General features: G+C 41.3%; 1 protein-coding gene across 5 annotated transcripts in view; it reads right to left on the minus strand.

Moving 5' to 3' along the window:
• NYAP2 (neuronal tyrosine-phosphorylated phosphoinositide-3-kinase adaptor 2) overlaps positions 1 to 12,911 on the minus strand; it is a 138,892-nt gene that overhangs the window by 65,579 nt on the left and 60,402 nt on the right. For all 5 annotated transcript variants that reach the window (XM_027686045.1, XM_027686047.1, XM_027686046.1 and 2 more), the window contains exon 3: positions 10,237 to 10,535. In XM_027686045.1, the coding sequence (XP_027541846.1) occupies positions 10,237 to 10,535 (299 nt within the window). The remainder of the gene's footprint in view (positions 1 to 10,236; positions 10,536 to 12,911) is intronic.

A 12,911-nucleotide genomic window follows, 5' to 3' on the forward strand; every position in this document is an offset into this window, starting at 1 on the left:
GCAGAGTGGTGTAGTGAAACTAGTAGAGCCTGTAATAGTGTTGATCTACAAGGGTCATGCAGCCGAGTCTCATCACCATAAATTCACCTGGTATGGTTGCAGTGCACAGCACCATTTTGACAGTGTTGTGCACGGTTCCAGACAAGCTTTAGGAAGGCCATCTCCTGTTTCAAATGCCAGACTTGACCTCATTGTTCCACCTGAGAAGTGAGATGGAGATGAAGTGAAAAGGCAAAGATGGAGCACACAAAGGAACAGCCTGTTTACAGCCTGTTTCATTTTGTTGCTGATCAGAAGAAAAGCTCTTTGCAGGAATTCAACCACACCACCGAGGCACAGTCTGTGGTAGAGCACAGCTCAGAACAGCCTGAGCTCTCAGGCAGGTTGTTGCCTCCCATCTCATGGGACTATCTGTTCTGTAAACCTATGGCATCCAGCATTTCACAGATCTGGATCATAATGGCAGCTCAGATTTTGCCATCCTTATTCACGCTCTGCAGCATCAATGACACCATCAGGAGGCTGGGAAAGGGAACTTGAGCAGTTCCTATGCTGAGTAGCTGTTTGAAGTCTTGGTTTCCACAGTGACTGCCCCACGTTCACAAATGAAACCCTGCCAGATGTGCGGAATTTCACATTAGCAAGGACAGTATTTTTCACATATTCCCTTCTCTACTTTCTACAGTGCTGCTCACAAAAGCACTGACACATGTCCCATCAGCTCAAGTTTTGAATGTGAACAGAAACACTCTGATCATAAGCCGATTGCAAACTACTTCACTAAACAAAGCCTTTGTCGCTATTCCTATGTTACAAAGGAGGAATCTGTAACACTGAGAGCCAAGTGAAATGCTCAAGGTCATCTGTGCCAGTAGTGGTAGAGATGTGAAGGGCCTGTTCCTCCACTTACACCCTTGGGAGATGATGGTTAGTATTACTTACAGAAGTCTTCATTTGCCATAACACTTTCTGACAAGCAAGCATGCATTTTCAGAACTGGGATCATATAGCAATTAGTCGCTGCAGATATTTAGCCACAAAACCAGTAAAAGTTATTTGCCTTAACAAAAAATAACAAATTCAGAACTACAGAACACTGAGTTTTCATGTTTTTGCTTGCAAACCCTCATAATTAATAAAATAAGCAGGCTAAACATATGATCAAGTGTTTGCATCCTCACTAGTGGTATGTCTTCAAGTTTGTGCTTGGTACACATTTGTATGTTCGCTTTTTTGGTCACTGATTTTTCTTTTAATCAAAAGTTTACTTACCATCTTATTCATCGAAATCCAAATATTAAGAGATGTCCATTGTCACAATCAAAAACCTAACCCCACTGAAACTTTCCCAATTGAGGACACTTCTGGCATGCTCTGCTGATTCTAAGGCAAGGTTTATAGCCAAGCCACCCTTCAATATTCCACCAAGAGGAAATAGAAACAGCTCCATTTGCAGCCATGCATGGAGGGGAGAATTACAAGAATCTCCTTTACCCCACAAAGCACTGTTAGGACTAACAATCCAAAGATTATACTGCTCCCAACACAGCTGAGGTTTTTCAAGCATGTTTATGCTCAGAGAGTCCTGTACTTGCAGTTCTGGTTTTGTTTTACCATTAAGCATAAGAAGAGCTAGAATCCTCCAATTGTTATTACAAGATGGTTGAATTTGAAAGCAGAGTATTATTTATGATTAGTTATGATAATCTCAGAGAAATTATGGAAGACATGGCAAATATTATACCACTGCACTGGAAATGGATATTAAGCTATGCCTCTCGTTGATGTCAAGGACACCATGCTCTGGCTCATTTAGATGCCCATATCTAAGCCTCCCCTCACCCTGAACTAGCAGTCAGTTGCAAATCCCATGAACTTTGGGGTATGTGTTTCTTGTTTGACATGCCAGAAATTAGGCCACTAAAATTAGCCCCAAAATTATGTGCTTAGTTTTATTTTTTTCCCCTCATACATCCATAAAAAGCCCAGGCTGATACACTGTGACCTCCAGGCAAGTTGATGGCACTGCAAAAAGAAAGCTGTGCTTGCTGAGCTGTCACTGCTGTGCACGTTATCCCAACACAACACCGTTTGCACACGGATGGACGGAAAAGCATGAAGTGCCAAACACAGTTGTAGCATGTCAGGCATATGTTGCCTGATGTCACCCAACATTAAGCCAAGTGGAAGAGATGAAAGCAGCAAACCAGTGCACCAACCAAGACTACTATATTCAAACAGCCATTAGAAAGAAATTACCAATGAAACAGAGGCTAGCCATGACAGGGTCTCACCTGGAGCTACACTTGAATCTCTTGGGATGTGATTCTGTAAGCACTGTGCATTCCCAGTAAAGCCAATGTGAGTGTAACTTGTACAAACCTCTTGGCACAAAATACTTTGAGAGCTCAGTCATGCTTCACTCCATAAGGATTTGTCTCATTTGATTGTTTAAGTGAGAACAAAATTAGGGCACCAGTTAAAAATAAGGTAAGACAGAGAGGTGGAAATCCAACATATTTGCTGTAGAACAAAGAGTGTTGCTGTTTTGTGTTTTTTCCTTTAATTCCAAATGAGTTTTGCATGCATCTCTATTATCATAGACCAGCTCTGAGAGTAAACAGAGGCTCTAGGATTTCAGTCTGATCTCTCAAACCCTTACTCATTTGTCCACAATGCCTTTAACAGACAATGCCAAAGACAGTATGCAAAACAGAAGCATAGTAGGAGTATTCTCAAATTGTTATTTTTGTAGTTTCACAGGCATTTCATTTTACTTAACAAATTGTGATGGGCTGTCAAAACAAGGCAAGAGAATTAACCTGGATTTCTACTCCCCACCTCTCCTGGCCTTGACTTCAGAGCCATTCAGTGAAGCAAATAATGCAAGAATCTAGTGTTACGTAGTATTTCAGCTCACAGGTGGAAATGCTGAGAAGTTTCAGTATTATGGTTCCCTGAGGTATAAACAAAATAAAAAATGAAATAGAGTCACAAATAAGATGACTTACAGTGACCTGCTGATAATGAATGGATTTATTGACACTATAACCTTACAGTTACAGAGGGGCTGTCTGTTGAGGCTGCAAATTAACCATGCAGTGAACAAGACCACCCATATGATAGCTTCCTTCAGAGACTCTCTCTTCATTGTGGTCTTTCTGGCAAAGATTATTGATTCAGACACCTCAAAGAGCACAACTAAAGTACTTTCTTGGCCAGGTTGGCTCTAAAAGCAGCATAGTGACTTTCATATGATGTGAAACCTGTGCTAATACTCTCTCCTAGATCCCAGCTGACTACATGAATAAGTGGCTCATACTTCCTTGCCTTGTTGGTGTGTTCAGGGACTACAGTGACCCTATACAGTCAGCAGACTTCAGGCTAGCAGCAGCCTGAGAAAATCTCTTATACAGCATGTCTGCATTACACCCAAGACTGCTTTTAGGTTTGAGATAGTTTTGCTAATTCCAGGGCAGATGATGTGCATTCACCAGTACAGTTTGGGCCTGGGGTTGTGACCAGGCTTATAAACTTTCCTGAGCCCTGATACACTGGGGTAAAGAGTGCAGAAAAGCCCACATGCTCACAGCAGGAGTCACAAGTGTTTAGCAGGGCTTGCTGGCCTTGGCTTAGGGCAGGCAGCTCCTCCTGGACAGACTGCATTTGCAGTCAACCTGGTAAATCAGCCCAACGCTCCCTGAACTTGCATTATTAAGGCTTTTCTGTTATCAAGAACATCACAGCTTCCATCCCCTTGAGAGTAGAGCAATAGCTGTACCACAGGGGAGCTGCACATTGAATTTTGTGCTTTTTCACACAGGTGCAGTGTCTCTCAGCAAATGAGCAACATCCTATCATGAAAAGACAGAAGAGAAGTACATAAAGCAACTTTGTTAAATTAAGAAGAATAAAAAAAAATACCCTAAGTACACAGGATAGACTGGCAGAACACAGCTAAAGTACCAACTGCCAAGTGCTGGGCACTATGTGATTCCCGAGTGGGTAACTAGAGCTTCGTGTCTTTTACCACTGCATGGTCTATTTACTGTTCAGTGCTTGCAGCTTCCATTAACGTTAATGAGTATGCATATGTGCCTTGAGGGTAAGAACATATTCCCTCTGCGGCTTCAAAACTTGTTTGTAAATCCCTCCAAAATCACATTGTGTTCATTGCTCTGCACAGAAAGCTATTATAAACACTATAGGAACTGCTGCTTTAATTCCTTCCTTTCCCCTTGCCCTCCCTCATTTGAGAGACCAGAAAACAGACCTGAAAAGATGAACGGCTGAAGGAGGTGGTACCTGCAGGAAAGTAACCCAGCTCTGGGAGCTGCAGTCTGAAAACCAGCTCGCTGCAGGGAGGGCCAAACTGAAATCTTGGCAAAAGCAGAGAAAACCAAATCCCAAGCACTGAAAAGCTAGCACCACCATCATCCCCAAAAGCAAAGCCTTTGAAAATCTCTAAGCTATCAAATGATAGAAAACATACCAAAATCTTTGCCATGTCCTACCTGCTGGAATGCAGGTCAGTGGGAACAAGCTGCTTTAGCAACCAAAGCGGCCAAAGACAGATCAGAAGCACTGCTGGCCAGAGTCCCAAGGCACAGTCAGGTCAGCGATGCCCCCCACTCTCCCAATCCCTGCAGCCGCATGGAGGCTGAGAGGCAGGGCTGAGCGAAGGGTTCTATTAGAGACTGCATGGCTCTAACACTGCTGAAGGCATGCTCGTGCCATCTGGACGCACAGGGTACCTTTCTGGAGTCACGTATGATAACAGAGCCAGCTCTACCTCACTCTGTTGACAATAGGGCCTGTGATTTCTGACACTGTTGGCTTTTCCCTCCATCATTGCCAGATGCCTTCTCCCAACGTGCACAGTTTCAAGTTAAGCTCTCTCAAGCCTCACAGGCTGCAAGAGATACATTGCAGTGTACAAAAAATTATTGGCAAGGCAGCACTGAGATCAAGAATCAGATTAAGGTGTGTGAGGGAAAGCAGACATTGCTTTACAGGTGGTTCAATACTGGCTTGCATTATACCTATATAGCTAACATGAAGACTAGCTGCAGCTTCCCATGGGGCAAAACACTGTGCTCAAAACACAGTGCAGGCTGTAGGAAAGAGGAAAATGAGCTAAAAAGCATACAGTGCACAACATGCAAGCACTCCGGCCTCTCGGGCACAATGCAGCTCCAGCTGAGCACCTCAGGGCAGGATGGCTCCGAGGCCAGACCTCAGGAGGCAGCACACCCTGTCCTGCCACAGCCACACAGCCTGCCCTTCCCCTGTGCCCAGATCCACATCCTGGCACTGCACCAGCACTGCAGACCCCAGTGGCAACTGGTCCTCACTGAGAGGCAGCACAGCGCAAGAGCCATCGCAGAAGTCTCACACTCACTGCTCAGGGCTCTGACAGAATTCACTGCAGGATGCTGCTCACCAGACCTGCTTGCCCCACTGCTGGCACAGCTCCTGCCTTGCAGCAGCACCTGTGTCTCAAAGACGTGTCCCTAAAATACTGCATTCTGCTGTGTCAGCCCTGGGTTGTCACGCAGGCAGGAGACCAAGCAGATAGCCCAGAGCAGTAGCATCTTAAACTGCCCGCACACAGGTCAACCCACCAGAACTCTTCAGTCCCTTTAGACTTGTTAGGTCTGAATAGGGCTCATTAATGGTATTTCTTACTTTCGAAGACACGGATAAAAAGATCCGGGAATAAGGTCTGGCTATAAGGAAAGACATGACACGGTTACTGCAGAGGACACTATTTCAAAGTTCAGGTTAAATACATTATTCGCCAAGGAAGAAATAAAAGGAAACCAGCATTATGCAAAACGAGCAAAAGTGTTAAATCCCTTTACTCCAAGCACTGTTCAACGGGAGCAGCAAAAGTTCAAGTTTACAATTAAGAGCCACCAGTCTAGCTGACAGAAAACTAGATTTATGGGAGAGACCAGCTGGACTGCAACCCCAGTTACAGTTACCTTAATTGCTTTTCTCCAGAGGAAAGTTTTCTTTACAAGTTGCCCACCTTTAGGAATTGCTGAGCCCACTGTATGGGCTTAGAAGGCAGCAGCAAGAGGGATATCTTCTTCCACATGACACTTGGAAGGAAAATACTAAACAAATTGAATGGGTTCGAGAGGTGGGTCCCCTGCAAGTATTTTCCCATATCGGAAGTATGTTTCCCTTTGGCTCTGCCAGGACTAAAATTACAACCATGAATATAATTTTAAAAATGCTACTCTGAGTTTTAATTGGCATTTGTGTGCAAATTTGTATGTACAATGCAAGCATATACAACTTGCATTTTCATTATACTTGTGTAAATCACGTATATATAAATTAAATTATATTACATATATTCTATGTGCATTTATTTATATAAAGGAGTCCTCCATATTACTAAACAGAATTTTAACAAAACATTAACTTTCAAAATGCAATTCAGTTATACTTCCTAATTTATGTTTGTACTGCAGCAGATCTGTAAGCCTTTCCTGTGGACATGCAGTGATCATATCAAAAACACTGCTTGAGGCTGGTTACATTGGCCAATTATACTGTTTTATTACTTCCTTTTTCTGTAAGATTGGGCACCGAAAACACATCAATTAATTATGCTCCTGCTTTTTCTCAATAAAGAGCCTTTCAGGAACAAGATTAGATAAGCCTTCCACGCTGAAATGTAATTTTAAATTACCCTTTTCAGTTCACTTCTCACTTCCAATGTGTGATGTATGGGGCACAGCTCCATTTGTTTGCTGTTCCTACCAGAGTTTGAAAACTCTGAAGAAAAGACAACCCACATTTTTAAAAACAACTTTCTAGAAATCTGTCATAGAGGAGAAATGCATTGGGTGGAAGGCGTTCAGTGGGTGCATATGAGAGGGAGACAGAGGAGTAAAAAATGGAATATTAAAGCACAAGAAGGGACACAAAGCATGGAAACACAGCAGCAAAGTCAAATTAAGGAGAATGAGGCCTTGGGGCTGGAGAGTGCTCTTTCAGGCAGAGCCAAGGTAGGCTGGGATGAAACACAGAAACCAAGGTGTTATCCTGCTGCTGCACGATGAGACAGGGTTAATATGTGTCACTGCAACCTAAAAGATTCTCACACTCCCACAAATACGGAAGCAAGAGCATTTACAGGAAAAGTGTACAGGACTGGTGTGGGTGTCACTGATGCTATCTGTGCTTCAGGAGGAAAAGAGGTCTTTCAAGCTCATGACCAAATTTTTTCTGCCCCTTCTGCAGTAAAGTCAGACTTATAATCAAACCAATCTAATATTATGGCAGTTATTATGATGGGATGAATTAAATGAATTAAATATTAATACCATGATGAGAAAAAGAATCAAATTTACTATCAGTAACTGTTTGGTTTTTTTTTTCTATAAACGTTATCAAAAAGCAAAAAGTAAACATGTTTAATAAAAATGAGTGGTAAGACTGTCCCTGGTTGTCTAGAAAATGCAGCAAACTACTTTTCAAAGTAGCCACGGGGTCAGACAATAGACATTATAGTCTGAATTACTCTGCATTGTCATAAAAAAATGGAGCTGGGAACAATTTTGTGACAACTCCTTTGTAGAGATTCCACAGTAGCTGATGGAGAAACAACAGGGGTTTCATGGTTATTTTCCATAGTTCCTGGAAAAGCTGTAGTCATTCAGCCTGCAAATACCACAAGTACATGCAAATGTATGAGACACATGCATATACAAATATTTGGGTGCAAGATGGACAGCACTGACTGATAGTTAAACCTGTGTGTTCTTGGACTTGAGCTTTCAAAGACCTCCCAAGGAGAACATGAATATTTTATCCTATGGACTATCTCACCTGAAATTGGAAAGATACTGCTACATAGAGAAAAACATAACCTTTGCTTACAAAAAAAAGACGAGCAGAATCCAAGTTTCATGAGATTCTCTAAGCTAGCCACAATTTTAGATACTAAATTTGCTAGGAATTCATTTTAGAGCAACAGTAACAATTTTGTATTTGGAGTCAAAGCTTGTTTAATATTTTATCAATCGATATTGCAGATACGAACTTTGACTTTCATCTAGTTCTGCTCATCTTTAGATGTTCTCATCAATGTATGACCATAGTCTTTATATAAACATTCCTATGCTAGCCAGATGAATGCAAAAATTCTTTCATCAAAACAACATGTTACATTGGAGTGCACAGGTGATAACAAAGCCTCTCCTAGTGACAGAAAAACATTTCAGAAATCCAGCCTGTTCATCCAGTCATATTGTACCACCCCTGAGTATATCTCAGTCTTAAAAATTTGACTGCTTACTTCAAAAATAACCCTACAATCTGATCTTTCTGTGTATTAAACTCTTCGGTGAAGCCCCTGTAACCAAAGACACAGAAACAGGGCAGACATTCTAAACACATGAAAACAACAGTGTGCCAATTCAAAATCTCCAGGAACATCATCATTTTAGCCTAAAAGTACCCATTGTTGCTCCACATACAAAGCAGCAGAATGAATACAATGCAAGTCATATATTAAGCATCATAGAGATTCTCAATGTTCCATGAAGGCATTTAGTCACACTGAAACGTAACATTCAGGTATTATCTTCTATGCTAATGATGCAATATTACTCATTCATCAGTTCTTTCCAGAGATCTTGCTATGAATATTCACCTCGTGATTACAATAACAAATTCAAGGCACTCTGCAATACTTAGCACTGTGATACAGTAGTACCACTGTCATACAGATTAACCAAAGTGAACATGGCTACAATACCACGCATGTCACTCATAACCACCAAGTGATGGGATAGATCAAGCTCAACCTGCACGGTGTGGAGGATGTAAAGTGGCTTTAGAAACAGAAATGTCAACCAATTTCAAAATTTGAAATCTGTCAGAAGGGACATAACTACATATTCTTTCCTTGGACTCAAAAATCATGAAGCTTTGAGCTGTATATTCTCCTTGTGTATTAAGTTAAAGAATTGAAAGACTTCCTGATATGAAAATGTAAATCTGTGTGCGGCTCAAATCTGAATACTTTCTGTGAATGTTTTGGTCCCGTGAAATTCTGATAAACTGTTTTTATTAAGGACAGCTACTTAATGTTTGCATTTGCCGTGTTAGTCTGCAGTGGAGCTGATGTAGTGGTCACTGCAGAGGACAAGCTATGGAAGTAATGGTAAATATCATATGCAAAACAACTACCAACAGCATAAATAAAGCCACAGTTCTGTTCAGCATTTGTGTTCAACCTCACAATCATAGACTTACGTGTCACCAGTTGAATTACACATTCATTTGCAACTTTGTTATAACTGACAACTTTTTAAAATCAAATTTGCTTAAAAGGGGTCATAACATGGATATAGCTAAGAAGTATTTCTGGTCACACCACCAAGCAAAAGGGATATGTGCTAAGAGCACAACGTACTGCATGGGATGTCAAAACTGATATGTAACACAGCAGTGGGAAAGACCAGCACTGATCAAAACCATTCACACTGTGAGAAAGAGTATCCTGATAGCTCCTAGGAGGGAGTACAGCTGGTCCTACCGCTGCACAGAATGCATTTCCAGCATGGAAGAAAGGAAGGAGAGGATGCCTACAGCGTTAGCTCATCTTTAGTAGTTCAGAGTAAGGAAGCAATATCTTTATTCCATCCATTTGTTAATTTTCTTCTGAATGCTGCACTGGCTGAAAAGTAACTGGGAGGAATGGGAAGAGAAAATGTAGACTCAGACACAAACAGAAGCTTTGGGCAATACATTATATCATCCCGGGTACAATTTTTACTGTTGGATGATATTTCCTTGCTGTGGAGTTTCAGGGCCATGCAGTATCCTTTTCAGTAATTTCTGTTCTTCACTCTTTTGTTAAGGAGGATCCTTTCCAAGCTGTGGTTTGCACAGTGCTAGTGATATGGTCAGTGTACCCTGGTTGGTGGGCAGATAACATTGTCCTACCTGCCAACTGATAGCAATCTCTCTTCCTCTTCATTTTGAATAAATTCAACTCATTCCCCACTATACAATCAGACCATGTAAGTGGTACAGTTCTATGACAAATGTCAGAGGCAAAACTATCCACTGGTCCAAAATTTAGACAACAGTGATCTAGGATACCTCTGCTGGCACTGATACACAATTCTTAAATGCAAAATTATCAACTGGATGATCTTAACAGTGGTTCACCAAAACCCTTTTTTTCCAAAGAATTACACTGTTTACCTTCAGTCCGGTCCGGTAGTTTCCCACTTTTACTTGTTGTTCCTGTGTTGACTGTTTCAGATGAGGTGCTGAGTTTGGTGTTGGGGTCTCGCTTCGGTTTTGGAGGTGGCTGCTTACGAGAGCTGCTACTTTCATCATCAGTTCCTCCAACAGAATGAAGAGACTGGGATCTCACGGTAAAGCCACTGGAGCAAGGATGAGGCAGTCTGTCCTGAGGAGCCGGCATTGTCATAAATCCCATGCGGAAATGTTTCCCCACGTAGCTGCCTTCATTTCCTCTTGCTACTTCTCCACCTATGCTGTAAGAGAAAGCACAAATATAAGTAAATGATCCACCTTTGCCTGAACCGTACCTGGAACCAGGGTCTCACTTCTGCCTCTGATGAGCAGATCCTACTTTTGAATTTGAGAATGAGCAATGCTCTTTTCTTAAGATGACTACGAGAGGTCTATTTTTCAACATAGGCCAACAACTGAGATGCAGATACACTGCTATGCACTCAAAACTTTACAAGAAGAAATTGAGAAAAGTTTTTGTCAGATTTCATAGCATTGTGACTAGAAATTGTCTATAGAACAAACTTCAAACATCTGAAATCAGAAGTGAATTTTCAGGAAGACAAGAAACTGTGAGTTGGGCAAAGAATAATGTTTTAGAAATACAACACTGTGTATTGATTCACACTCCCTGACACTCATCTTAGAGTACAGATACTCATGCAGCTTGGGAAACAAGGCTTTTGGGGTCCAATCAATCATTTCCCTTGATATTAGAGAATGGTAAAAATTACTTGGATATAGGAAACTGAACATTAACATCTCATGAAATCCATATAAAGCTGCAACACAAGTGGCTTCAGACTATTAAGTTATAAATGTAGGAGATGAAAAAGGCCATAGGCTGTGGGACGCCAGAAAGAAAATAACCTTCAACCACGCAGAAATGTAGGTATAGAAGAAAGAAATTTCAGTTGAAACAAGTGCCATCATACCAAATTTACTGTGGGTGGCAGAACTGAGAACCTGGTATTGTTCCTGCCCTACTCGTGTGGGCTTATCAGTTCTGAAAAACAGCTCTTACTGGTGCTTATACTGTGAACATATAGCACATTTCAATTAAGGCAATTCAGTGACTATACAAAGAAACTCAGCAACACACACAGGTCAGCATGGGCCTGTTTGCAACAAGGTTTGAAATGATACCACTGCGGGCACATAGAAGTGTTAGTACAAGAACTGGTAAGTCCCAGAAAGCCCTACTTAGCTTGTTTCCCCTTCACACAGAGTGAAGCTCTAAGCAGGGTCAGTGTGCTTCTGTGAAAGTTTCTTATTCCATGTTGCCTTGGGCTGGTGCCATTTATTTGGTGCTGGAATGCATTTCCTTTTTTAAAAACAAGAACGTTTCTTAATAGTGTGAAGAATACAAGCTGTATGTAATTGTCCTAAAAGCATCAGACTGGCAACAAGCAGTGCACAACTTTGTGCATGATAAAGCAGAACGTTTGTTTGCTTACTACTGTCCTTGCATTTTTATTCCATTTCCTCTCTGAGTGGAGATGTCCACCTGAACAGGTCTAATTGATCATGTGCCACTCTCCAGGGGCACTGACACCTACCAACATGTGTAAACATGTGCACACAGGCATGCCACATATATGCACACACTGGCCCATGTTCATAACCAAGTTATTACCAAAGCCTAATTGGCATCAATTCCAGAGGGATTTGCAGGCAGAAAGATCAAAAGGTAGAACTCATTAATTTGAATATTTATAAAAAAGCTATAGCTAGTTGAAATGATTAACTATGCCTCTACTAATCTTTCATAAATTGTTCTGAAAATAATATAATCCTCTGACACTGGACTACAAAAAGGGCCTGTCAAATTATTTAAAGAAGATTACTATCCAAAAATGCTGAAGGATGCAGGTGGGGAGTCTCTTTCCTTCCTTAAGTCCATTGGATAAATCACTTTTAGCAAACAAAATTTCATTTTGCCAAGTTTCCAGTATTACAATTCTTAACAGGTTACACTATTTAATTAGTGCATTTACTTCACTGCTGTTTGAAGGTGTTTAAACCACATGCTATAAGACAGATTCTGTTCCAGAGTGACTCGTACAAATTCCACGAAGGTGACAGGTTTCATCCTTTTCCTGAGAATACACAGAACTGCATTTATATGAAGCACAAGGTTTTTCTGCCAAACTGCTTCATCTTGCAATTCCAGAAATAAAAACTTTCAAAATATATCTGGTGTCTAAATGCACTGTTTTATTAAACAATTAAATCATGTCCTTTCTTTCCCTTCCCTTAATTTTTTTTCTTCCTTACTGAGTTTCTTTCAGTATCATGGATGCAAACCTCCTACCTGCTTCCCATGCTTCCTCCACAATAAACAGCTCTATAGCCAGGTCAGAGAGAGGTTGCAGTTACAGACAGAGACAGAACTTTCTGTTCTGCTTCACAGTTGAAGTAGATCTGGTCTTGCTTTTTTACATCCTCTGCTCAGCTACTAGAAGAAACAGCCGGACACCATTTTCCCCTTCTCAGCCACATTCAGAATAGAGTCCATTCTTCTTTGAGTGTAGGAGCCAACCTGCAGCTGATGGTTAAGCACTGTAAACCCCAAGCTGAAGAGGACTAGTCTCTAATTCTTGATTCAGGACCCTGGT

This window comes from Neopelma chrysocephalum, unplaced genomic scaffold, assembly GCF_003984885.1.
Source record: "Neopelma chrysocephalum unplaced genomic scaffold, ASM398488v2 Primary Assembly neopelma1_70, whole genome shotgun sequence".
NCBI lineage: Eukaryota > Metazoa > Chordata > Aves > Passeriformes > Pipridae > Neopelma > Neopelma chrysocephalum.